Source organism: Nelumbo nucifera, chromosome 1 (assembly GCF_055504915.1).
Source record: "Nelumbo nucifera cultivar China Antique chromosome 1, China Antique-T2T, whole genome shotgun sequence".
In the NCBI taxonomy this organism is placed as follows: Eukaryota; Viridiplantae; Streptophyta; class Magnoliopsida; order Proteales; family Nelumbonaceae; genus Nelumbo; species Nelumbo nucifera.
Window position 1 is genome coordinate 43,210,274 of NC_142649.1, and position 26,927 is coordinate 43,237,200.

The 26,927-nt window shown below is 40.7% G+C and overlaps 1 protein-coding gene across 2 annotated transcripts in view; it reads left to right on the forward strand.

Annotated features, from left to right (window-relative positions):
• Positions 1–949: 949 nt before the first annotated feature.
• LOC104587981 (embryonic stem cell-specific 5-hydroxymethylcytosine-binding protein) overlaps positions 950–26,927 on the forward strand; it is a 48,958-nt gene continuing 22,980 nt past the window's right edge. Inside the window, exons 1-3 of one of the 2 annotated variants that reach the window (XM_088896771.1) lie at positions 950–1,163; positions 1,293–1,455; positions 7,986–8,077. In XM_088896771.1, coding sequence (XP_088752897.1) covers positions 1,069–1,163; positions 1,293–1,455; positions 7,986–8,077 — 350 coding nt within the window. In that variant the 5' untranslated portion in view covers positions 950–1,068. The remainder of the gene's footprint in view (positions 1,164–1,292; positions 1,456–7,985; positions 8,078–26,927) is intronic. The other variant, XM_010245768.2, reaches the window with a different exon arrangement.

Below are 26,927 nucleotides of genomic sequence, written 5' to 3' on the forward strand. Positions count from 1 at the left end.
GTAATTCCCCCACTTCACCCTCGTCCAAGGGCAACAATGTAACTCCCACAAGTCGTTATCGTGGGGCATTTAATATAGGCACCACATTCTCGGCATAAATACTCCCAATACACTTATGAGGGGTAGTAATGAGTCGATGTCTCTCTAGCTGCCCTCTTTGTGACGACAATTCACCGAACAGTTATTCATTACACATCACTCCACTCCTAGGCAACTTCGACTATAAAAGGGACACCACAACTTAAAGGTAAAGCTATGCATACTTGAGCTAATCTTCACTCTCTTGTTGTAATATTAGCTTTTGTCCAGCCCTTGGCTAACTTGATCGTCGGAGTCTTAGCCACTAGGAACACTCTCTCGGCCTCTAACATCTTTTTACTCTTAGTAGGCAGGACTCTTGGCCTTTGGACCTCGAAAGTTACAAAGCTTCCCTCGACTCCAGATTTGGCAGCAGCACATGTCATTCTTGAAATTTGTATTATAGTGATGTCTATAATAGTAACAATTTTTACAAAAAAATTATAGATTTTAACAAAATTTTAAATGTTCTTTATTTACATTCTTTGTTTACAAAAAACTACAGATTTTAACCGTTTTTAAATTTAATTAGTTCTTACCGGGTCAGATCCAATTATTCAATAACCGATGGGATTGATAGTAATTCTAATTTTAGGGTTTGGTTCAGTTCTGAATCTATTAATTTGACAATCGGTTTGGAATGATTCTATTTGTCCCGAACCCAACCCAGACCGTTGACAACGTATTTGCGTTTCTTTTTAACTTGTTTTTATTCAAAAGTGGGAATCAGGATCTATTGAAAAATTAACTGACCGTCGGATCTGAAGGCTTCGTTGGTCCTCAGCCTTTCAACATCTTGCCAGTGGGACCGGAATATTAGTTACCAAATGTTATTTATGCTTGCCACGTGTTTAGGGAAACTTGTCAACTTCAAATCTGTAGGAACTTCGTATGTTAGAACTGAATCACCGTTTCGTTTCCCGCGCTCACTCTCATCGAAGAAGAGTGTAAGAGCGAAGAGGGGAGACGGAAAGAACTGTGAGAGAGAGGATGTGCGGAAGAACTCGGTGCACTTTAAGAGCAGAGGATATCCCTCGGGCTTGCTGTGTCGATGGTGCTTCTGTGAGAACCGTGGATGTGAACAGGTTAGCAAACCTCTATATTCTTTATTACTTAGGGGATGAATGGTATACTGTGTGAAATCGATGGAGTGTTGGTTTTCGGTCTTTATCTCTGTACATGGAAAAGAGTTTAGTTGGTTTTGTCTTATTCAGGTATCGTCCGTCTTTTAATGTTTCGCCTGGGTCCGATCTGCCGGTTGTTAGGAGAGATGAAGCATGTGGTGGAGAAAGCGAAGGTGCTGTTCTTCACTGCATGAAGTGGGGGCTTGTTCCTAGTTTTACCAAGAAAACTGAGAAGCCCGATCACTACAGGATGGTACGGATTATGTCATTTCTTTCCTCTCTCTCTGTTTTTTCCCCTCTCGTTTTTTTGTACTTTATCCATTGACTTTTACAAAGATTAAATGTGAATCTGTTTGTGTTCAAAAGCATAAATATTGTAAATGTTAGACAGTTTATTCCCTTAGTTCAAATTAAAATGATCTATATTATAACATTTATTGTAAATGAATAAAGTACATATTGTTATTGTGGTGTATTTCTGTATAATACCCTTAAACTGAACACATATGATATTCGTGTTAGTTTAGAATGTTCATAGCCGTTGGATAAATCTAACTATCCTGCCAAGGCTGACATTGATGTGCCGCTAAGTTGGTTGGGGTGACTTGTCTCAGTTGTCAGGGTGAGACTTGAGGTACATGCATTGTGGGTTTTCTTGAAACCTTGAAGCAGACCAGAATTCCAGTATTGCCCAGGACCTTGGAGATTGATGGACAAAACTGAAATGTTACACCTGACCCCTAGACTCGATTATGATACTACACTATGTGTCGGATTGGGCTGTCTTTGATATGCCAATCAGTGAGATCCTTAGAGGGGGTCAAAACCTAGGTATGTTGGGACAGTTCGAGAATTCATCTGAGTGGGTGATCATAGTGACAGAATCAGCCCCTTTGTTGGACAAAGGTAATGATCGGGGATGCATTATCTCTGATGGAAATCAAAGCTTTCTACAGCCGATTTTAACTATTGAAATTTGTTTTGCAAAAATATATATATATATATATATATATATATATATATATTTTGTTTGCAAAATGTTTTAATTCCCGGGATTCATGTGAGTAGAGAGTGCAACATTGTTCATTGCAGCCGAGGGAGAGATCCTCTCTTGTCGGGCAGTGTTTGATCATTATGGGCTGAGAGGTTAAGTGTAAGACCATTGAGGGTAATACCTGATAGGCTAATTTTGCATCTGCTCATAGTCCTTGGGTTTTTATAAGGTGGCTTGACCCAAGGACCACTTAGTGTAAGTGTTGGGCCCATTAAGATCCCATGGTGATGGGATCAGGGGTTCACTGCCTCTTATAGTGAATTCGGCCAGGCCTTGTAACAGAGGCTAGGCTGAACCCATGTGGTTGATGTGTAGATCAATGTTTGGATTCCATGCCATACAATGAAGTCCAACTGGGCATGGTGATGGGCTCAGGGGTTCACTGCCCCTTACAGCGAATTCGGCTAGGCTGAACCCATGTGGTTGATGTGTAGATCAATGTTTGGATTTCACGACATACAATGAAGTCCAACTGGGCAGCAGTTTGGAGGCCGAATGAGCACATGGACTTAATGAGCTTAAAGCCCAATTCGAACTGGTTTAATTTGATTAACTAAAGAGGGGCGGTTCTGAGATTTAGATCTGCAGATAGGATATGGAGTTATCCCTATCCACTTAGAGAGTCCAGATCCAAATAGAGATTTGGATCAGGAAACTCTTAATGAGGTTAGGAGGGTTGATCTTGATCTGCAGATAAGATAAGGGATTATCCTTATATTTTAAAGAGAGTCTAGATTCAAATAAAGATTTGGATTAGGAAACTCCTAATAAGATTATGAACTCTCTTTAAGGCTATAAAAGGAGGAGGAGGGCGAACCCCAACTCACTCAATCTGATATCAGATACAAGAGAGAAGACAGCTCCAGTAAGACTGACGCCATCTTCTGTTCTTGCCTCCTATTGCTTCCGCCATTGTCAGTTCGTTCTCCACCTGTAGGAGAGATCAAGAAAGGTTCTTGATATCAGTTTTTGGTGAAAAACTGATCTGAAGTCGTGTTCACATACCCTCCATCGAATTCTTGCTGAATGATTCGATTCTTGTGAATAACCACCTGCTGATTCTGCTCCACCCTACGCTGTGTTATCTTCAGCAGGAGCAGTCTTTGGAGTTTTCCTTGGGCGTGAACACCTTCGTTGGGAGTTACTGCTACTCCGTATAAGGTATATCCCTCTCTTACCTTTTGGTTTCAGATTTGGTCTGGTTTAGGTTTAAGATTGATCATTGAAAATGCAAATTTTCTAAAACAGGGAATGTGATTCCCACATGGGAGAGAAATTTTTGAAATTTCACCCTACCTATTTGCAGGATTCGGCTATCCATATGATGGATATCTCATCCCTTCAGTAAACGGAGAAGAAAGGAAAAATCTATGCCCTTGAATGTGAATCTATGTGAATGCACTAGATGTTTTTATATGCCCTCTACGTGGAATGGAATGAGTGAAAGGAAAAATCTTTGTGACATATTGATGGTAATATTTGTTAGATAGTGTATACTTTAACTCCAATTAAATTGATGTACATAAACATTTATCAGTAAATGAATAAAGAACATTATTGTTTTATGTCATTATTGGTGTGTTTATGTGAATTACTCCTTAAACCAGATATTTATTAGACTTGTGGTAGTTTATAATGTTTTCAGCTATTCGATAGATTGACGAGTTTATCCTATCATGGTTAATGCTAGTGTGCTACTACACTGGTGGAGCAACTTGTCTCGGTTGATAGGGTTAAACACTAAGCACAACTAGTGGGTGTTTAGAAGAAGCACTAAACGTGGATCAATTTTCAGTTTTGTCCTGGACTTTGAAAATAGAGGCAGAACTGGAAAGTTACACTTAATCCTAAACTTGGTTGTGATATTGCATTACGTTTTGGATTGAGTTGTCTTTGATATGCCAAATAGTGAGATCCATTAAGGGTCAAATACCTAGGCATGTTGGGGTAGTTTGGGAGATTACCTTTGTGGGTCCCATACCATACAATATTTAGGCCCAAAGTGGCCATGCAACACCTTGGTACGTGAACCATTAAAGAAAGAGATCACATGACAGTTTTGGCTATCATGTGATTTGAGTTTAAAATGGGCATGGATTTGGCTATGGAGCATTTATTTTCTTTAGAAAATAATGCTTATCAATTAAAGATAAAGTCCTGATTTGGGTAAGCTCCTAATTAGATTAGGAGAGTGCTCTATATAAGGGACAAAGAGGGAAGGGGCGAACACACCAATTCTCTCCACTTTCTTGCTCTCTTCTCTTCTCCTTTGCCTCCTAAAAATCCTAATTCGACCTAGCTGTGATAGGAACTAATTTTCCTCGGTTCTCTATTGTGTTTTTGTAAGAAAAACATATGGGGATATCAGGTTTACATACCCACATCGATCCAAGCAAGTTGGGAATTGGTGTTTGCTTAAACGGTGTTACTGAATTGGCTTCACGTACACACTGTGCCATGTTCAGTTGGAGGTCGATTTTGAGATTGATTTTGGGCGTGAACTATTACTTTGGGAGATGCACACTGTGGTCTCTGTATCAGGTATGATCAGCTTTAATCTGGGTTTCAAATCTAGCTTGGTTTAGTGCAAAATCGATCTTGAAATTTCATATTTCAAAATCACCAAGAAATTGGTTCCTGAATTGGGCTAGAAAATTTTTAAAATTCGGTTAGCCACCAAACTTGGTTCAGCCATGTCAAACCTGATTTCTAACCCTTCCAACAATACCGAGTTTTATTTACATGTGCTTTATGCTTGTAATAAGGAAAGATATTTAACATTTGTTTTAGAAATTATTGAATGTAATGATCTATTATTATCGTGAGATTCAATCAAGGAACACTATCTGTTGTTTCTACCATAAGACTTCTTATTTATTTATTTGTAATGACATGGAGATAACCATCTACACTGATTTAGACGAAATATAGTTGGTTTTCCCAAGTTCAACTATGAGGTGAAAACTTGAAAGATAAGTTTCTGTTTAGTATTTAGGGCATAGTAACTCCTTCCCAAAGGTTTATTGTATCATCCCTTTTGGATTTGATGTCCCTTCTAGCCTTTTAATAAGGCTCAATTGATTGATATAAAAGGTATTATATGTAATACTAAATGCTAAAAATAAAATGAAAAGTTAATAGTTTGGAACATGATGTTATGGCCATACTGGTCCTTGATTCTATTGTTGGTCCATGTCCAATACAAGAGATACCATCTTTAGGTGTGTAGCACCTTGGACTAAAGAGCTCTAGGGTGCTTGAGCTCCTCGATAACGTAGAATCACCTATTAGATCCATATCATTTGGGATAAGTCATCTAACATCTTGGACTTTAGGCTTGAGTTTCACTATTGATCCCCATAAAATTGCCTTTCCAAGTTTCTTTGTGAAAAATCTAGGCTCCGTTTGGTTCGTGGGATGGGGATAAGAAAAATGGAATATTCCAAAAATATTCCCTTTTCTCTTATTTGGTTTGAGGGAAATAGAGGGATGGGATGAGAAAAATGTGGGATGTCAGATCCCAAAATTGTGGATTTGGGGTTGCACCAAAACTATGTGACCCCGATGGAAAAAGTTGAGAAAGCACTATTACCATTGAACAGAGGAGAGAGAGAACTGAGAAAGAGAGGGAGAAAATCTGAGAGAGAGAGAGAGAGCGTATCGAGAGACTGAGATAGAAAGGGAGAAAGTCCAAAGAGAGAGCATAAGAGGGGGAGGGCTCTGGTGGTTTCCCTTTGAAAGGTTGTGCTGGGAGCAGAGAGAGACTCTTAGGTAGAGGCTAGGGTCTCTTAGTTCAGGTGAGAGAAGAGACAATTAGAGAGAGAAAGAGGGATTGTGCTAAAGGGAGGTTTTCATTGTCTTCAGCTTGGCAGCAAACACAGAGTTCGACGGAGGGTGGTGAGATCGAATTTCCCAGGTCGCACTTCAAGCCTCTCTCTCGCTGCTGTAGCTAGTTGTAGCGGCAAGGACGTTTGACAGAGGACTAACGAACTGCTGTAGCTAGTTCAAGCCTCTCTCTCTCGCTGTTTCACCAATGGCTTTGGTACTCTGGTGTACTTCTTCCCTCGCTGCCGACAGAGAAGTTCGATAGGGGACTAACGAACGGAGAAGAGGATGGAGGGAGATGATGAACAGTGCTACCTGTTAGTCTGAACTACTGTCTCTGGCAGCACTGTCCGAAGGTAGAAGAAGATGAACAATGCTTTTCCCATTGTTTTCCCATATATAAAACCAAACAATGGAAGTGTAAATTTTTACACTTTTCCATCCCATCCCATCCCATCTTTTCCCATCCCACCCAAATCTTCCTACAAACCAAATGGAGCCCTAGGGAAATTACATATAGGTACTTTGTACTTTTGGGGTGGAGATACTTAAGGGTCTGAACTTTCAATTGCGAAATTTCAGTACCTTGATCTTTTAGAAATATACACTGGCATTACAGTGGGGGTAAAAATTACGAAAATGTCTGTTCAGATTATCCTTTATTACTATTGATATTCTGCTACATTTGGATGCAATCGAGTGGCAACACAAAATAAATGGCAATTCTCAAAGCAGCTAAAGTCTGTATCTAAATAAAAACATTCAGAAACAAATGAGAACAAATTGAATTCTCTAGTGAATCCTCTGAATGATGCGGATGGATGAATACTGAATAATGCATACATGTTGGTTTCTGTTCCCTTACAAATGCACTGCCCACCAAAATTTTTTTGCTGCCACTGTTTGCATCCGAAGGTAGAAGTAGATGAAACAAAGAATCTGAACATGGGCATATTTGTAATTTTATTCTTATCTTAATGCCAGTTTTAATGGAATTGGACTTATGTGTATATTTCTTAAAGTTTAAGGTATTAAACTGTCACAGTTGAAAGTTTAGGCTCTCAAGTGTCACTACCCCCAAAGTAAAGGGTGCCTATCTATAATTTACCCAAAAATCTATCACCATAGGAATTTTGGAGTTTTTCTACAATTAATGGATTGCCCTTTTTATGTGATAAATGTTTAGCAATCATGTTTTACTTCTATGTTAAATACTAGGATTATGGTTGCATACAAAAGCCTCCTAGGTGTTGTAATCTGATCCTTGTGGTAAGTTGTCTTTAAATGGATCTTGGGTGCTATTGGTGGTCTGATTGACTTGACATTGTATTTTTTGTGTCCTACATTCTTCATCTTTAATTGAAGGATAATAAACAGTGAGAAAAGGAAAATGAAGGAATTGTCAACTGTCTATGGACCTTGCTTACATCTCTGGAACCACTAGAGCTAGGAACCTTGTGGGAACAAAGAAATTTTCTCCACATAGCAGCTAATATGTTATTGTTCTATGTGGCACTTTGAAATCTCTTCCATTGTATACAACAAATTCTGTGGGGAAACTGAAAGTATACTTTAAATTGGAAAAGTTGAACCGTCAAAATGAACAAATTTAAAATGTTGAAGAGGGACAAGAAATATCTCAATGTAAAACAAATAATGAACTTCTGTTGTTAGAAATTTTCAACCACTGAAGCAGTTCTGGCATGTGATTTATGATGGCTTATAGTTTGTTCTTCAATTTGATTTTACTAAGTTCTTATACTTTAATATGGCTATATCCATTTACATGGAAATTAATTAATGTTCATTTTGAATTTATGAATTTGACCTCTTTTACCTTTGGATGAAATATAAGCTTGCAATTTCTTTCATAAAAAAATTTATGATCTGAAGTTTGTGGCAAGCTACAGTTCAATGCTCGATCAGAATCAATATGTGAAAAAGCTTCTTTTCGCCGTCTAGTTCCTAATAATCGGTGCCTTGTGGTTGTTGAAGGGTATGAAAGTTCTAAATTTTTGTGCATTAAGTTATGAATTTATTTTCCTGTTTAGAAATTATCCACATGTTTTAATATTTTTTGAATATCTTTTGCATCTTCGCCCAAATTGTTTTTTTGATATGTTCTGTGATGGCATAAACTTTATTTGGTGTTGTTTGATTTCTATCACCATCGTAGTGTCAATACAATTTTTTTTTTTTTTGAAAAGGTAAGGTAAATTTATTAGATTAAAACTTTAAGAGTACAAAACATGAACCTGCCAACAACAAGGCAAGCCTGAGAACCCCCCATTACAAGCACCAAATTGACTGATTTCTCAGTAACTGAGCTACATTTACATGTTTGAATTCTGGGGTGACTGAAATCCAGGATATCAGTTTACAAACAGCCACCTGACATATTTCCTCTGGCCCTTTCACTCTTTGATTAAAAATTCTGTTGCTTCTCTTTGATCAAATAGCCCAGAGCACTGCTGCTGGGATGGAAGTCCAGACCAGCTTCCCTCTTTTCTTCATATTACTGATCTTCCAGCTACAGAACAATATCCTTAACAGATTTCGGCATGACCCAACATATCCCCACAGCCTTCAAGAAGTGGTACCACACTTGGGCAGCAAACGGGCAGTGAATGCAGAGATGATCCGTAGACTCAGGATGTGCATCACAAAGGGCACAAGACTTATCTAGGATCTGCAAGCCTCTTCTTTTCTAGATTAGTTCTGGACAGTCATTTATTTAAGGCCATTGACCGGACAAGGAAATTTACTTTTGATGGACTAATTGAATTCCAAACTTGCTTAGAAGGAAAGCCCCCCACTGCCACTCTACTACTGAGTCTACTAGCCATAGATTTTACGGAGAAATTACCCTCTTTGGACCAGGTCAAAGTCCACTGATCATCCTAATTAAAGTCAATGTTCTGAACCTGTAAAGTTTCTAGCAAACTCAGCTTCTTGAACTTCCCAATCGAAAAGACCTCTTCTGAACTGGGGAACCCATGTCACCTCATTGCCAGAGAATATGTATAAATCAGCCATCGAGGCATTCTGATAGATAAGAGGAAACTCTTCAGCCAAGGGATGATCCAAGCACCAATGATCTTTCCAGAATCTAACCCTGTCCCCTTTACCAACTTTGAGACTGATTCCCCCATCAAACAAGGGGAAGAGCTTTATGATGCTTTTTCATAAAGAGTAGCCCCAGTTAGGAGGAGGATCTCTTGTTCTCCAGTTTCCCCACTTAACCCCAAATTCAGAAGCTATCAGGCTTCTCCACCAGGCTTCCCTTTCAGTGGAAAATCTCCAGATCCATTTATAAAGCAGAGCCAAATTAGTCACCTTAAGCCTTCTTAAGCCTAGCCCCCCTTCCTCCCTAGGGAGACAAATTTGATTCCAATTCACAAGGTGGATCTTCTTTTCTTCCTCCCAACCCCTCCACAAGAAATTCTTTTGGAGAGTCTCTATTCTTTTTGCCACTTTTGATGGGATAGGGAAAAGGGAGAGAAAATAAGTAGGAAGGTTGGAGAGAGTACTTTTTAGAATGGTCATTCTACCTCCAAAGGAAAGGTATTTTGCCTTCCATGAAGACAGTTTCTTTTCCAATCTTTCAATTATTGGATCCCAAATGGCTGAAGAAGAGCATTTCGCCCCCAATGGAAGGCCTAGATATTTCACAGGAAGCTATTCCACTTGACAAGCCATAATATTGGCACACTCTCCCAGGTTAGGAACTTGACCCACTGGGATGATTTGGATTTTATTGAGGTTAACTTTCAATCCTGTCACTACTTCAAACCAGCTAAGAATCCCAAGAAGATTTTCCAGTTGTTCCTGAGAAGCATCAATGAAGCATAAGGTATCATTTGCAAACTGAAGGATATTAACTTTTCCTCCCTGGGGAGATTGCAAACCTTTTCCACAAGCCCGAGTCAGCTGCCTTCTGACTAAGGAGAGTTAGAATTTCAAGAATACAGATAAAGAGAAGGGGAGAGAGGGCGTCTCCCTATCTGAGCCCTCTAGAAGTCTCAAAGAAACCTGTTGATTGGCCATTTATCAGAATGGAAAATTTGGGAGAGGACACACAAACTTTCGTCCAGTTTCTCCACTTTTGCCCAAAATTCATTTTTTTTCCAAAACTCTATCTAAGCATCTCCAATTGACATGATCATAAGCTTTTTCTATATCTAGCTTATACACCAGACCGGGAATCCCCTCTCTCTTCCTAGAGTCTATCAACTCATTTACAATTAGAACCGAGTCAATCGTTTTCCTACCCGGTACAAAGGCACTTCGATTGTTTGAGATCACACAATCTAACACCCCCTTCATCCTCTCAGCTAAGACCTTGGCCAAAATCTTGTAGAAGCTGTTTAGAAGGCTTATTGGCCTAAAATCTTTTAAATGTACTGCTCCTTCAATCTTGGGAATGAGAGTGATAAATTGTTCAAGCTCCTTTGTAGAGAAGCACTTAAATGGAAGGTCTAAAAAGCATCTAGAATATCTTGCTTCACGAAATCCCAGCACTTAACATAGAACATGTTGGAGAATCCATCAGGCCGAGGGGATTTCTCATTGTCAAAGTTCATCTTAATCTCTTCCTTAGAAAAAGGTTTTTCAAGGAAACATCTTTGATCTTCACTCAATCTTTTAAAAGGAAGGTTTATGGGGAGAGGTCTGCATTTCCAATTTTCCTTATAAAGGTTTTTATAGAAAGAAGTTGCAATTGCTTTGATTTCTGCAACCGATTCATGCACCTTATCATCCCAAATATGCTTGCTAATTGTAAAAATTCTGTTTTTTGCATTTGCCAACTTATGGAAATAGTGAGTGTTCCTATCCCTTGCTTTCAACCATTCTAATTTGGCCCCCTGTATCCACTTTAATTCCTCCTTGACTGCCAATTTGTCAAAAACTGCCTTTGCTTGAATTCTTTTCAATTTTACCTCTCTTCTGAAACTGGGCCTGTTTTCTCTACTCTGTCAATTTCATCAATTAGGCTAAGAGAATCTCTCTTTTCTGTTTTTGAGTTCAAATTATTTTCCATTTTCTAGATTTTCAATTTTTCCTTAACTGCCCCCAACATTTTTGCTAAAACAAATGAACTAGACCCTTCCACCTGCACTTCACACCAAAATGATCTTAATAACGTCAGGAAGCCTACCGTGCATTCTCGAACTTAAAAGGAGCTTTGATTGTGTTCCTACTACCACAGATCAGCTGGATTGGAGTGTAGTCTGAGACAGGTCTTGGAAGTATCACTTGCTTGAAATTAGGGAAGAGCTCATCCCAGTTTTCAGAAACCAAAAATCTATCTAGTCTGACAAGAATTGGATTATCCTGATTATTTGTCCAAGTAAAACTTCATCCCACTAGAGGTAGGTTAATGAGCTCCAAATAGTTTACAAAATCAGCAACTAAACTCATCCCCCTTGATCTCCTACCTGTAACATTTTTTTCTTCAACTGATAGAGTGATATTGAATCCCCTCCAATTACCCACGGGTGAGAAATAAAGCTTCTCATCACTTCTAATTCTTCCAAAAAAGAGTGCCTAAGATTTGCTTCAGTAGGACCATACACATTAATCACTTGACAAAGGCTTCCATTAGCAAGTTTCATTATAAGAGAGATGGAAAAAGAACCCACCCTACATGAATTCTACACACAGTTGGGTCCCTAAGGATGGCCAAGCCCCCAGCACTGCCCCTTGCCGACCTAGCTCTCCATCTCACTTGACCCTCCCCCCAAATACTCCGGACAATTCCTGCATCCATAGATTCCAGCTTAGTCTCCTAAAGGATAAGAATCTGAATTTTGGCTTTTTTAACAACATTATTTTCAAATCCATTAACAACTTGAGAGAGGAAAACCAACCAACCACCTCCCTTTCTACTTCTTGCTTCCTCTCACCCCCCTTTGTAGCTCCCCGCCCTGTCGTTCAGACCCCAGTTTAATCTCATCATTTCCCTGTTCTTTTTTGAAGTAGTGCCCCCCTCTTTTTGCTGCTAATTTTCCCCTTTCCACAAGTACTATGCTTAACTCCCTCCAAAAATTTAGTTGTTTCTTCCTCCAGCCCTTCTAACGAAACTCCTAGAAATTTCCCTAACCCCAATGATTTTGAAGAAACCCAAGAGGAAGAAGAAGTTTTAGAGAACTTATCTTCCTGTGCCGCCAAAACTGCACCTTTTCTTTTGTTGACGATGGGTGGGGTATTTCCATTCACTTGCAAAGTTTTTTCATGGTTAAATACCAGATTAGCTGTCAACTTTTCCCTCTCTTGCGCAGCAGGTTGGTTCATCTTCTGGATTGATGATTCGACCACTGCTATTGGCTGCACCTCCATTGGTTCCTTTTCCACATGAATAACAAAGAGTTGATTTGGGGTTGACCTTGAATCCTTTGAGTCTTTTCACAGCAGTTGGTTAGGAGTATAGGCTAAACCAACGTCTTCATCTGTGTTCTCCAAAGTGAAGGAGAGAGGGCTGGACCTTTGCTCAATTGGAGAAGAGTGAAAGCCCGACCTTCTCTGGGGTTGGCTAAGCCACTAGGGCCCGAGATGAACCTGGTCGTTATTGACTTGCTCCCGCCGAGGTGGTCTGGGCTCACTTATAGCTTCCCAACTTGAATTTCTTCGTTAACCCGTTTTGGCTGAGCATTTGGACCGTTTTGATGTGGGTTTCAAGTTTGGGACTGCTCCAATGGAACCGAGTGAACTCGGAGGTTCTCTACCGACACCTGTCTCCTCTCTCCTGGTGCTGTCAGACTGTCCCCCACTACCTTCCCTCTTTGAATCTTCTCTATGCATTCCTTAATTAAATTTTTCAATTGGTCTACCGCCAATACTCCCCTCTCATGTGAAAAGTTTAAAAATTGAATCACCCCCTCGTTTGGACTTCTCTCGAAGCACCATCTCTACCGTCCATATGCTTACAGATCTGACGGTTTGTACTCCCCACCTCTTCGTCTTCTTCCTCCTCCCTTTCATTGGTCTCCGACAGCCGAGACCTCAGCCTCTTCCTCTATTGTGGTGTGGGAAGGTTGGTCACCGCTTCTCTTTCATTTTCTTTTGAAGACAAGCTCTCCTCCACGTCTTCCATAATAAGTGTTTTCAAATCCTCTCTTTCCCTCCCTGATTTCAGAGTGCTCCATCTTCTAGCCAATGGGAGGATCTTAGGCTAGATTCTGACCGTGAAGAGAACCTCACCTGCAACAACTTCAACTTTGTCTGGGATATTTTCACGTCCTTGCACCTTCATCCTGACCCACTCACATGTATCTAGCTCCGTTGGAGAGTCATCTGTTTCCAGAAATCCCCTGCATCTATCTCCAATAGCCTTGATCACACTCGGGCACCAGAGGACTAGGGGAAGGCCAAAGATCCTTACCCAAATTGGATTGTTATGGACGGAGTTGGAATCCGATTCCGGGTAGAAACATCCGACACTTGCCCCCCACTAGTCAAGAAGAAGCTGATTTCTTCTCATCTGCCATGGGCCGTTTCTAAGAATCCAGCCTGCTTCGTCCTTCGACAGAAAAATAAAGAGGAAGAGGTCGTCCGCCATTTTCTTTACCTTTACACCTCCCACCTCCCTCCATATTCTCTTCGCCCAGACCCCTACTCCCCACCGGAATCTTCCCACAAGGCAGCCTCTTAGAAACTCTCTTCTTGCCTCTACCCCCCCCGTTGATCTGTGAGCACGACCAGGCTGTTGTCACACTGTTTCAGTTCTGCTGTGCCATACTCCGGCCAAGCTCCTGCTGCTGCTTTGCTATAGGTAAAGTTTTTTCTCGTTCTTGCATTAGACCCTCCCCGACTATACCAGTTCTCTGACTCCCATCTCCTTCTCCCTGCAGGAGTTTTCTTTGGAATTTCTCTTCGAAACATTTGGGTTCTCCTCCTTTGCAGCCTCCACTTTCTCCGGCCTCAAACCACTGTCTTCGTTCTCCAATCACCTTCCCTCACCGTCTCCGGCCTTCCCTCACTTGCAACATCCCTCCAATCACCTAATTGTTCCTTCCTTTTCAATTTTGTTTTTGACTTATTGCACTAGTTTATCCTCCCGGTCAAGCATCCTTCCTTTTCTTACATCATTTTCTTTTAAGACCTCATTCGGGGATGACAGTCTATACCTTGATCAAATTTCGGCCTATGTTAGCTTCTGGTGACGATAATCAGGATGTACACCAGATTTGAGTGCATGTGATGATGCATCAATTGCCCACAAGAAAAACAGAAAGAACAGGTGAAGAAGTAGCAGATGCAAGATTAAGTGTTCATATGTTCCATGCATATTCTTGTTCTATGCAACCCCTGTTTTGTCCCTAGGTTTGACATTTATGGTCTCAAGGGTACAGATGGTTATTATGTCAACATGAACCTTTTAGTGAATGTTAGTTAGGCTTGTGTATGGTCCCATTTCCAATTTGGGGGTGTTTGGGATGGTATGGCAGTACCCACCCACTTTCTCTTAGTATATTGATCCATAAGAGGACTTGAATCACATGGATACTTTGGGGTACATGATATCATCAACAAAGAGTGGGGCCAAGATTGGAGGTCGTATGTGCTATAGGGCCCACTTTTCGTACTTGAGCAAAAATTGGAGGTCATCAGCTGCAATTTGCTTGCTTTGTTCGCTCGTAGAAGCTCTGAAAACCCCATATTTGCTAATGTTGTTTATTCATTCATCCTATAAAAGAAATTTTTAAAAGACACTTAAAAGTTATAAAACCATTTTTATAGGGATTAAGAATTTAAGACCTTGATATGGACTTAAGGTTAAAGACATGGTGGGAGGAATCCAATTCTCTGGGGAGAAAGAAAATTAGGAGATTTTGCAGGAAGTTAAAGAACTTAAAGGAGAAAATAAAGGTTTGGAACAATATGCATTTTGGAAGGGTCGAAGAAATCAAAGAAAAAATCTCTTCAAGGGTTAACGAGTTAGATAAGAAAGAGGCTCTTACCATTTTATTGGAGGAGGGGGAGGAGAGATGGAAACAGAAAGTGGAATTAGAGGAGATCTTAAGGAGAGGAGATATGTTGGAGACAAAAATCAAGATGCAAATGGATTGTAGGAGATGGTGACACCAAGTATTTCACTCGCAAATGGCAGAAGAAAGAAGAACACCATTCATAGTGTGGAAGTGAAAGGCTAGGAGGTAAGAGAGAATCGAGAGATTATAAAGGTATTTGTGAATCATTTCAAAAATCTTTTCTCAGCTCCAATCGGGGATAGATCAGGTCTATCATAATTGGAGTGGAATAAAATATTAAAGGCACGGTCCTAGGTGTTGGAAAGAAGATTCTCTTTAGAAGAGATTAACAAAATAGTTTTTTCAATGGATAGGTTTAAAGCTTTGGGATTGGATGGTTTTTCTATGGTTTTTTACCAGGAGCATTGGGATCTTTTAAAATTAGAGCTTCTAGAAGTCTTTGATGAATTTTTTCTAAAAGGGGAAATTCCCTTTGGAGTTAATGCTACCTTCATCTCGCTAGTGCCTAAAAAGGAGGCTAGGTCCCCAAAGGACTTTAGACTTATAAGTTTGATCTGGAGACTTTATAAGATCATCTCAAAGGTTCTATTTGAGAGGCTTAAACAAGTTTTACCTTAAATAATTTCACCTTTCCATGGGGCTTTTGTGGAAGGTAGGCTGATTGTGGACCAAATCCTAGTGGCTAATGAATGCGTTTTCGAGAAGAGAAAGAATAGAGAGAAGGGTTTGGTGTGTAATTGGTCTAGAAAAGGCCTATGATCTAGTGGATTAGGGATGCCTGAGAGAAATTCTAGAGAAGCTTGGTTTTGGAGCTAGGTGGAACTTGTGGATCAAAAGTTGTGCCAGCTTAGTTCACTACTCAATTCTTATTAATGGGCTAGCAAAAGATTTCTTCCCAACTAAGTGACCCTTTATCCCCCTTTTTGTTCACCTTAGTTGCAAAGGTATTAAGTAGAATGATTATGATTGTTGATGTACAAGCATTGCGAGGATGTAGGCAGTGATTTAAAAGGCGTGCCTAGGCGCACAGGCGAGGCGCATTTTGGGGTATGCACCTTGCCCAGGTCCTAGGCGCACCCTTTCAAAAGGCGCATGACTTTTTAAAATTTTATGCTTTTTGCTTTTTTTTTTGAGTCTAACGGCTGGGCTAGGGGCTCCGCCCTCAGACCCCCAACCACGCCCCTTGAGGCATGCCCGAATTTATCTATGTTAGGGTCTTAAATTCTTATTTCTCACATAAAAAATAATGATTTTATAACTTTCATTGCCTTTTAAGAAGACATTTTATTGCAATTAATGAATGCACAACATTAGCAAATAGGGTGTTTCGGGCTTGCCTCGAGGGGCGTGGTACAAAGGCGACTCATAGAATGAAGAATGCAATATGTTTTACATCACATTAGCTACTTGAAGCAATGCATTTAAGGAAAAAAAGAGATTGTGGGTTTTACATGTTTGAAAATGCTTTATATGTATGCTTTTATTTTTAAATTTTCATTTGAATACGCTTTACATGTTATGTTTATGTATTTTAATTTTAGATAATAGTTTTTTAAAGCATTTATTTTAAAATTTAAGTTTATATTTTTTTATTAATAGTATGTTTAATATTTTTTGATTTTTTTAATTTTTGGCATTTTTTTGAATTTTCTGATTTTTTTTTGATTTTTTAGCTTTTTTTTTTGTAATTTTGCGCCTTGCTTAAAAAGGCATGTGCCTCGCATTGCGCCTTGCGCTTTTAAAACACTGGATGTAGATTTAGAAATGGTAAGAAATCTGATGTTGATGATTGATAGCCTTGTGGGCATCTCAAATTTGAGGATCAATTGGACTAACAGTGGAATTATTGGAATTAACTTGGAAGATGGGGAACTTTTGAGTTTTGAGGAAGAGTTGGGGTGTGATATAAGGAATTGGCCTGCAACCAACCTTTGGCGGAACCCAAGATCTGATGGGTTTTGGAAGCTAGTGGTAGAAAGGTTTGCAAAGAAACTAGTCCTCTGGAAAAGGAATTATATTTTGTTAGGAGGTAGAATCACCTTGATTAGAGCCACTTTAGCAAACCTTCCTATTTACTTTCTCTTCACTTTCTGCATCTCGACTAGGATAGCATGACAATTAGAGAAATATATGAGGGACTTTATGTGGGAACTAGGAGAGGGAAAAAAGGACCACTTGGTTAAATGGGAACAATTGTGCAAACCAAAAGAGAAGGGGGGCTTAGGATTAGGAAACATTTCTCTTAGAAACACCACATTATTGGGAAAATGGCTATGAGATTTTTCTTTGAAAGAGACAGGCTGTGGCACAAGGTAATTGCAAGCATTCATGGTTGGGATGCTAAAGTTAATCCTCACTTGTCTTAAGCTTCACCTTGGAAAGCAATTCATGATGTATGTCCATCTTTCCTTAATTGGATCCAGCTTGATGTGGGAAGGGGTGATAAAATCTAGTTACGGGAAGACCTTTGGATAGGAGAGACACCGATAAAAGATCAGGTTCTTGAACTTTTTGCCCTATCTAACCTAAAGGGTGAACTTGTGTCTTAGTTTGGGAACACCCTCTCCTTCAGGCTTCAATTGGAACCTTGGTTTCAAAAGAGGCCTAAGGTAAATCGAGCATTTGTCTTCAATTGACCTACTTGACATTTTGGAGACAACATAACATTCTAAGAGCCAAAAATTCAAGTCTTTTTCTTGGAAATTTTCCTTGGAAAGGTAAATGCTTGTGATATGCTGTAGAAAAGAAGACCCTCCCCATGCCTTCTCCTCATATGTGTTTCTTATGTAGGGGTAGTGGAGAGACCCTTTCCCATTTACTGATCTTCTGTTCCTTTGTACAACGTATTTGGGAGTTTTTTCTCATAGCTTTCAAGGCACGAAGGCGAGGCTAGGCGACAGGGGGTACCTTGTTGCCTAGTCGCCTAGGTGATGACATTTTTTAAGTAAAAAACATATATCCTAAGGTAGTTCCCTAGGTTCGATAACCATATTTACTTAATTATTCATAATTTTCATAAGAAAAGTAGAAAGTTCATCTTAAAGTATAGAAAATCAACATATTCATGAGAAGAAAAAGAAGGAAGAAAAGAAAATTCAAAAAATATAAGGGCTGAAACCCTATTTTTGTTATAAGAAAAGAAGAAAAGAAAAGGTGGAAGAAGAAATGTGTTGATTGGACGAGACTTTAAGTTCTTCCTTACTTATTGGTTCAGGTTTTGAAGTCTTTTAGGGTTCAATACAGCATTTAGCAAGGTTTGTGTTGATTAAACCCTAACAAATAAGAAAACAAAAAAAATGAAATTAGTATATAAAAACACAAAATGAATATTTTAGTTTAATAATGTCTATTTTATAATTATAATCTTAAAAAAGTAAGAACATAAAAGTAATTTATAATACAATATACAAAGCTGCGTGGCAATTAGGCGAGATGAGTTTCCAAGGGCACCTTGTCGCCTAGGCATCGCCTTGACAACTATGTTTTTTCTGTTCTCTTTTTTGGCTGCAGGTTGGATCCCCCTCAAGAGGTGGTGGACATCTTCAAACCAAGCTTCCTGAGGCAATCAAAGAAAAGAGGGAGAATAATGTCGAGAGCTACTAAGGCGGCAATTCCATGGGTGGTGTGGGAAGAGTGGAATAACAGCCTAACTGAATATTCATTGGAAAGAGTAAGACTTGGGGGATTATGGGTTAAGACATTGGATTGCTTTCAGAATTACTCAGTTGCTGGCATTCTAAGAGCATGGAAGGAGGTAGCACAACCTACTAGAGAAAAAGAAAAAATACGAGTGGAATGGAAATCCCTAGAAGAACAAAGTGAACCTAAGCTTTGATGGAAGCTCCTTGGGTAACCCAGGCATGGCAGGAATAGGTGGAACAATTAGAGATTCAGAGAGCAAGATTTTGGCATTATATTTAGGGCCAATTGGGGTTGCAAATTCTTTGAAGGCTGAAATGTTGGCATTGCTGCAGGGTCTTTGGCTGGCAAAGCAATTGGGCTATAGACAGGTGGAGGTGGAAGAGGATTCCAAAGTTACTATATCATGGATGAGGTGTAGCAGACATATACCTTGGATTCTTAAGCATGCCTTGAAAGAAATTGAAAGGATTGTATTGGATTTAAATGCGGAATTCAAATGGATAAGGAGTGCAAATGGTTAGCTGATTCTCTACCTAAGCTAGGGGTTATGAGGCAACAACTATACTAGGCTTCTTTGTAATCAAGCTATTGTTAATTGGGATGACATTCTTGTCATCAAAGTGTACTGATTTCATATATCTAAATTAATAAAACATCTCTTTCGCTGATCCAAAAAAGTACTTTCATATTTTGGCAAATGGAAGGAAAAAGAATTTTGTGGCCAAATTAGAGGTCAATGGGGGAAGAACTTACCACTCAAGATGCATAGCCAGGGCCTTTGTGGATCATTTTAAATCAATATTTAGAGGGCCTCTTAATAATAGATAAGGGCCTGCTTGTTTGCTTTGATGTCTGATGTCTGAAAGTGCAATAATTACATTAAGAGGTATATTGGTATTGATGAACTTTTCTTTCCTTTGAACTTTGAATGCAGAGAATGTTGTTATGATTTCTGAATTTTGAATTCTAAAAATTGTGAAATATCCATTTCCCATATATGAGAATTTTTGCTTGTGTTTTGGGGGTATCATTGGAAAACAAAAAGTTGTAAGATTCCTCTTTAAGAGATAAGAGATAAGAGGAAAAGAACACCCATTTTCCTCTTAAAATTGTGAGATTCCTCTTAAGAGATAGGAGTTAAGAGGAAACGAACAGGCCCTAAGTATGAAAGGATTGGTATGGCCAAATCTGAATAAGGAAAGTGTTGGTTAGAGAGGAATTTTGAGGAGATAAGACAAGAGGTGTTCTCAATGAATAGATCAAAGGCCTTGGGTTTAGATAGGTTTATTGTGGCTTTTTATCAGGATTGCTGGGATGAGGTAAAAGAAGATGTGCTTGAGGGTTTTGGAGAGTTTGCAAAACAGAACAAAGTTAGCCTAGAAGTAAATACCACTTTTTTAGCTTTACTTTCTGATGGTGTGCGATCTGGAAGCTCCTAGCTAGAAGATAATTTGGACGCTGATCGCTTCACGAGCTGGTTTGAGCTGCAAGAGGATGGATCGGAGAACCCGGGGTGGCTAACCCGGTGAGGTCGCTCCGATGCTTAAGTTAATATCGTACTATGGTAGTGAGCTGAAAGCTTGAATGCAATAGCTAGTGAGCAAGTAATCGCGCGTACCTTGTGCTATGGGGGCCAATGCCCTTATACAGTTGGGCTGCCGTGAGCCTCACAAAGCCTCTCCGAGATCCTCGGGCCGAGCAATAGGAGTCCGTTCCGCTCCAGAAGGTGGATAATGTTCTAGCCGATAAACCTCAACGTGTCCACCCGAATCGGATGGGATGTGGATAAGACCTACGGATGCGCGGCGTGATCTTGAAAGGCTTCTAGAACCTGCCACGTGTCACCTCGGCAAATACGGGCATCCGGGACACCCTGTCCTCAGGGCGATCTGAAGTGACCGGGACACCCAAGGTGACCGATCTACCGAGGTGGTCGGAAGCGCTGAGTCATCACCTAGCTGGCAAATTTTGTCCACATGATCTTTGTTCATCAGGTCGGGCCAAATCACTTCTCATCACTTTCTAAGAAGCTAGTGGCTAGACATCCCAAGGATATTAGACCTATTAGCTTGGTGACTATTATCTATAAGATCTTGGCTAAGGTTTTATTTTTGAGGATTGATGCTGTCCTTCCCTCGATTATTAATCAAGCTCAAGGGGCCTTTGTATAAGGAAGACAAATAAATGACCAAATTTTAATAGCTAATGACCAAGAGGATTTGGTCCCCCCATCCAAACGGCTCCTCTTGTGCCTCCTTTTTGGAGGCCCAGTGGTCTTCCTCCCCTCAGTTGGTATTTCTAGTTATGGATCTTTGGGCTAAGCTTGTTCCCCCTAAAATTATTTTGTTTTGCTGGGAAGTGTTTTATGGGTAAATCAATACTCTAGATTGCCTATAGAAGAAGTAGCCTTTTATGTGCTTGTCCTCTAATTGGTGTATTCTTTGTTCTTTGCAAAGCTAATGGTGAGGACTGCTCCCACTTACTAATTTCCTGCTCCTTTGTTGTTTTTATTTGGGATTGGATTTTTGCCTTATTTGGATGCAGGTGGACATTACCCACTAATGTAAGTTTGCTTTTCGGCCGGTCGGTCTTTGTATGGCCCACAAAAAGAGGGAGGGTCATGTGGAAATGTATCAGAGCAACTGCACTTTGGACAATTTGGGAGGAAAGTAATGCAAGAGCTTTTCAAGGAATGAAATTTCTCGGGTATCAAAGAGTGCATCTTAACAAGGGAAATTCATTGGATGAGGAGGAATTGTCTAGAGGTGGCATAATAGCTCCTTCAAGAAGGAAAGGACTTCTAAAGTATGGACTCCACCGTTGGAAGGTTGTGTAAAACTGAATTTTTGATGGAAGCAGTCAAGGCAATCCTGGCCCCTTAGGTAGGTGGGGTTTTGAGATATAAGGATTGTAATATCTTAGCCTTGTACTCGGGCCTAGTGTGAATAGGAGACTCAAATAGGGCTGAGTTGTTGGCAGCTTTACAACGTATTTAGGTTGCTAATAGTAGAAGTTCAGGACTGTTATCAGTCTTGAACCCTAATGGATTTCAGGATCGAAGATAAGAAGAAAGGTAAGAGGAAAGAAGAGGAAGAGGGAGGAGAAGCAGTAGAACACAAGGGTTGAAAGGAGGAGTAGAAGCTTAATGTTCTGCCGCCGCCACTTTAATTAATATTTATAGGTTATGCTCATTACATGGAAAGGACAGATAGTCTTTACATAACAAATAGAGCAAAAAATAAGACTGAAATAAATAACAACTGAAACAACTAAATGACCAATAGCTAACCCTAGGCAGACTAGAACATCTTCTACCCTACGAACACAGTGGGACCGTAGCTGTGAGGCCCACATCAGTGTTCTCTACACTCCCCCTCAAGTTGGGAATAAATGTTTATCATTCCCAACTTGGATAGATCTGCCTCTAGCTTCTTCCGTGGTACAGCTTTGGTGAGGATATCTACCAGCTGCATATTGGAGGTGATGTATTGGAGACACACTTCTTGTGATGAGACCCTCTCTCGTACAAAGTGTCGATCAACTTCAATATGTTTAGTCCTGTCATGCTGCACTGGGTCGTGTGCTATATTAATAGCCGCTTGATTATCACAATACAACATCAGGGGCTTCTCATACTCAATACCCAACTCCTCAAGTAGTGATCTCTGCCAAAGAATTTCAGCCACTTCATTAGCCATTGACCTATACTCAGCTTCAGCACTGGATTGGGAGACAACACTCTGTTTCTTACTCCTCCAAGAAACCAGGTTACCTCTCACAAGAGCACAATATCCAGAGGTAGACCTTCTGTCATCAACACTCCCAGCTCAATCGACATCCGTATAGACTTCCACCTTCATGTGGTCATTGTTCTTGAACAGTATACCTCTACTCGGGCATCTCTTCAAGTATGCTAGTATTCTTTCTGCTGTTAGAAGGCGCGTGGTTCTAGGAGAATGCATGTACTGACTGACAACACTAACGGCATAACTGATATCTGGCTGGGTGAGGCATAGATATAGGAGCTTTCCCACTAACCGTTGGAACATAACTTTATCTTCAAGCAGCTCCCCACTCTCTACACTAATCCTGTGGTTCTGTTCAATGGGTGAATTTGCAGGTTTGACACCCAACTTTCCAGTTTCAGCCAAGAGATCTAAAACATATTTCCTCTGAGAGACAAAGATCCCCTGCTTAGATCTAGCAACCTCAATACCCAAAAAATACCGTAGTGTACCCAGATCTTTCACCTCAAACTCTTGATGAAGGTGCTGTTTGAGGGACTCAATCTCATGGTTGTCATTTCCTGTCACCACAATATCGTCAACATATACTGCAAGTAGTGTCAGTGACGACTCCACCCTCTTGATGAACAGTGTATGATCTGACTGGGCCTATACATAACCAAACTTCCCAAGGGCTAGTCTGAATCTGTCGAACCAAGCTCTAGGTGACTGCTTCAAACCATACAATGCCTTATTGAGCCGGCAGACCTTCTTACCTGCCTCTGTATCATAGAATCCAGGAGGCAACTGCATGTAAACCTCTTCCTGCAAGTCCCCATTCAGGAAGGCATTCTTAACATCCATTTGGTACAAAGGCCAAGTGTAGCTTGCTGCAAGAGATAATAGAAACCGAATGGTGGTCATCTTGGCTACCGGGGCAAATGTCTCCAAGTAATCTATACCATAAGTCTGAGTGAACCCTTTTGCAACTAGCCGAGCTTTGTACCTCTCAATGGAACCATCCGCATTGTGCTTAACAGTAAATACCCACCTGCATCCAACTGGTTTCTTTCCTTTGGGCAAGTCAACTAGCTCCCAGGTATTATTTTTCAACAGGGCATCCATTTCAACTTGCATTGCACCTCTCCACTCCGGGACTGATAGGGCTTCTTGCACTGTTCTCGGAATAGGGACATCAGCAACGGAGGTGAGATAGGACCTGTAGGAGGGAGATAGGCGATCATAGAACAAAAACTGGGAGATGCAGTGGGCTGTAGATGTGGTGCAATGCCGTTTTCCTTTACGGAGGGCAATGGGAAGGTCAAGGTCATCTACAGAGGGTGAGGTAGCAACAATGGAAGGAGTCTCTGTGGGCCCTGGGACTGTAATATCTGGACTTGGAGCCACAGAAGAGGTTGGGGCTGGCCGGGACTGCTGATGATCGGGATCAACCTGCCTGCATCGCCTGTGATAGACTCTCAACTCCCGATCCCTCTGACCACCCTCGCTACTGTAGCCCTCATCACCAACTGGAATAGGTAAGGGAACAGCCCCAAAAGTATTAACCCTGTCCTCACTGCACTCCCCCTGAAGAAAAGGACCCAAATCTTCACGCTCACTACTCTCCCCCTAAGGAGAGACCCGAGAATAGTAGGGTGTCTCTTCAAAGAAAGTGACATCCATGGATACAAACTTCTTCCCTGAGACAGGATCATAACAACAATAACCCTTTTGAGTTTGTGCATAACCAAGAAAGATGCATTTGGAGGCCTTGGGTTCAAACTTGGAATGATGGGGACTGAGAAGCTGAACAAAACAGGTACAACCAAATGTCTTGAGGGGAATAGTGAACAACTCCTCATTGGGGTATAGAAGGGAAAAAGGATGTTTCATATCAAGAACCCGGGAAGGAATCCGATTAATAAGATATACCGCCGCAAGGATAGCATCACCCCAGAAGCGAATAGGGACATTGGAGGTAAACATAATACTTCTAGCCACCTCCAAGATGTGCCTATTCTTCCTCTCTGCAACCCCATTCTGCTGAGGTGTATGAGGGCAAGTGCTCTGGTGGATAACCCCATGATTAAGGAGGTACGATGCCAATGGCTTAGCAAAGTATTCCTTTGCATTATTAGATCTAAGCACTTTGATCCTGACATCAAACTGGGTTAGGATCATTTGGTGGAAGTTTTGGGTCAGGGCAGGTACCTAATCTCGTGATCGCATAAGATAAACCCAAGAAAACCGGGTGTGGTCATCAACAAATAACAAAAAATACCTGTACCCACCCATAGAAGGAATGTGATATGGCCCCCAAACATTAGTATGCACAATATCAAAAGAACTATTACTCCTTTCATTACTCAATGAATAAGAGTTTCTACAATGTTTAGCAAACTCACAACTTTCACACTTCAACTGAGATGACTCAACAGACTCAAACAAAGTAGGAAACAGACTCTTCAAGGACCGAAAAGATAAATGACCCAATCGGTTATGCCAAAGCATAACCGGACTTACAACTTGAGAAACAAGTAACTTTTTATCCACTAACTCTTCCCGACGAGAACTCTCCCTGAGCAGATAGATCCCATTCGTCTCACGGCCAGTCCCAATCACCTTCTTTGTCTCCAGGTCCTGAAAAACACATCGGTCAGGAAAGAAAGTTACTGAGCAGTTCAAATGTTTGGTAATACTACTAACGGAAAGGAGGTTAGTATCCAGTTTAGGAACATGCAAGACAGAGGACAAGGATATAGTATCCGACAGTTTGATGTCACCCTTGCTAGAAATAGGGACAAGAGAGCCATCATCTATAGATACTTTATCCCTACCAGAAGATAAGTAATAAGTAGCAAACAAAGAGGGCAAGCTAGTCATATGGTCGGATGCACCTGAATCTATTACCCAACAAGGTTTAGTAGTACCTGGAGCGGAGGCATGGTAGACTGAGGCTCGAGTACCTGAGTGTGCAAAGGCCGATGTGGCCCGGGGCTGACGATGACTGCGGTAACTGAGCTGAACTGCCAACTTCCTTCTCCAATTGTATTAGAGCAGCCCGAACTGCAACTAAGGTCTCTAATGGTGTGCCTCTTGTGCCAGATGAGGATGCTGAATCAGTAGTCATAGCCACATGAACATTACCCTTTTTATTTCTCAACTTTGCCGGGACCAAATGTGGATGCAGCTTCCAACATGTTTCTTTTGTGTGTTTAGGTTTCTTGCAATGCTCACACACCACATCCCTTTTATCTTCCTTCTTTCTGTCCCTCTCTGAATCACCCTCTGTTTTGGGTTTGACAGCTACCAAGGCAGGTGTAAACGACTAAGGTTGCATCATGACTTTCCTCCTGGTCTCTTCACTGTGCACTAAGGAGTATGCCTGAGAGAGGGTCACACTATCTCTGGTCAAAATCTGCTGCCTCACAATATCATATTCTGAATTCAGTCCTGCCAGGAACTCAAACACTCTGTTTGTCTCGATGTGCTTTCTATGTTTCTGAGCATCTTTGGGACTCTCTCACTCAAGAGTCTCTAAGTGATCAATCTCATGCCACAGGGACTTCAAGGTAGAGAAGTAGACCGACACCGGTTTCTCTCATTGTTTAAGGGAATTCACCTCACATTTCAACTCATATGCTCTGGCAACATTAAGGGGTTGGGAGTAAGTCTCTTTCATCACATTCCATATCTCCTTGGCTGTCTTTGCCCATAAGTAATTTCGACTGATATGGGGCTGCATAGAATTACAGAGCCATGTCATAACCAAGTAGTTTTCTTGGACCCACTTGGTATACATAGGGTCTCCCTTGGAAGGTTCTGCCACATCTCCCAAGAGATACCCTACTTTGCCCCTTCCCCCAATAGCCATCATGGCTGATTGGGTCCATTCCAAATAGTTTGATCCATCAAACTTTACGGTTGTAATCTGAAAAATTGTCTCAGAACCACCACCATAACTGCTGTTCCCAAAACTGCCTTGTGCCTGATTCTTAAACTCCATTTCGGTCAAGAACCAGAAGTCTCAAAATTAGGGTTACTATAGTCAAAACCAGCACTAGGACTACCAACCACAATCACAAAATCAGTATAGAACCAATCTGTACTCACAGTAGATGTGCATGAAACATGTATAAAACTGATCTGAAATCAACAACCACACACAACAGCAACGGTCCGAACTGTTTTCACCCCTTTAGAAGTGTTCGAAACCCCCAAAGAAAACTGAAAAACAGTTTGAAGAACAATCTGATATGCTGAAGCCAATTTGAGGTTTTAATCAGTCCTAAAAGCCGTACACTCCAGACAGTACCGTACGGATAAGGTTTGTATTAGGGTTAATATGAAACCCTAAAACTAATCAATCTGATATGCTGAAACCCTAAAACTGAACTATTAGGATTTGCCGCAGGGATAAGATCACAATGTTCAGTCCAATACTAGGGTTTGCCGCAGGGATAAGGCAAAACCCTAGAGAATAGAGAGA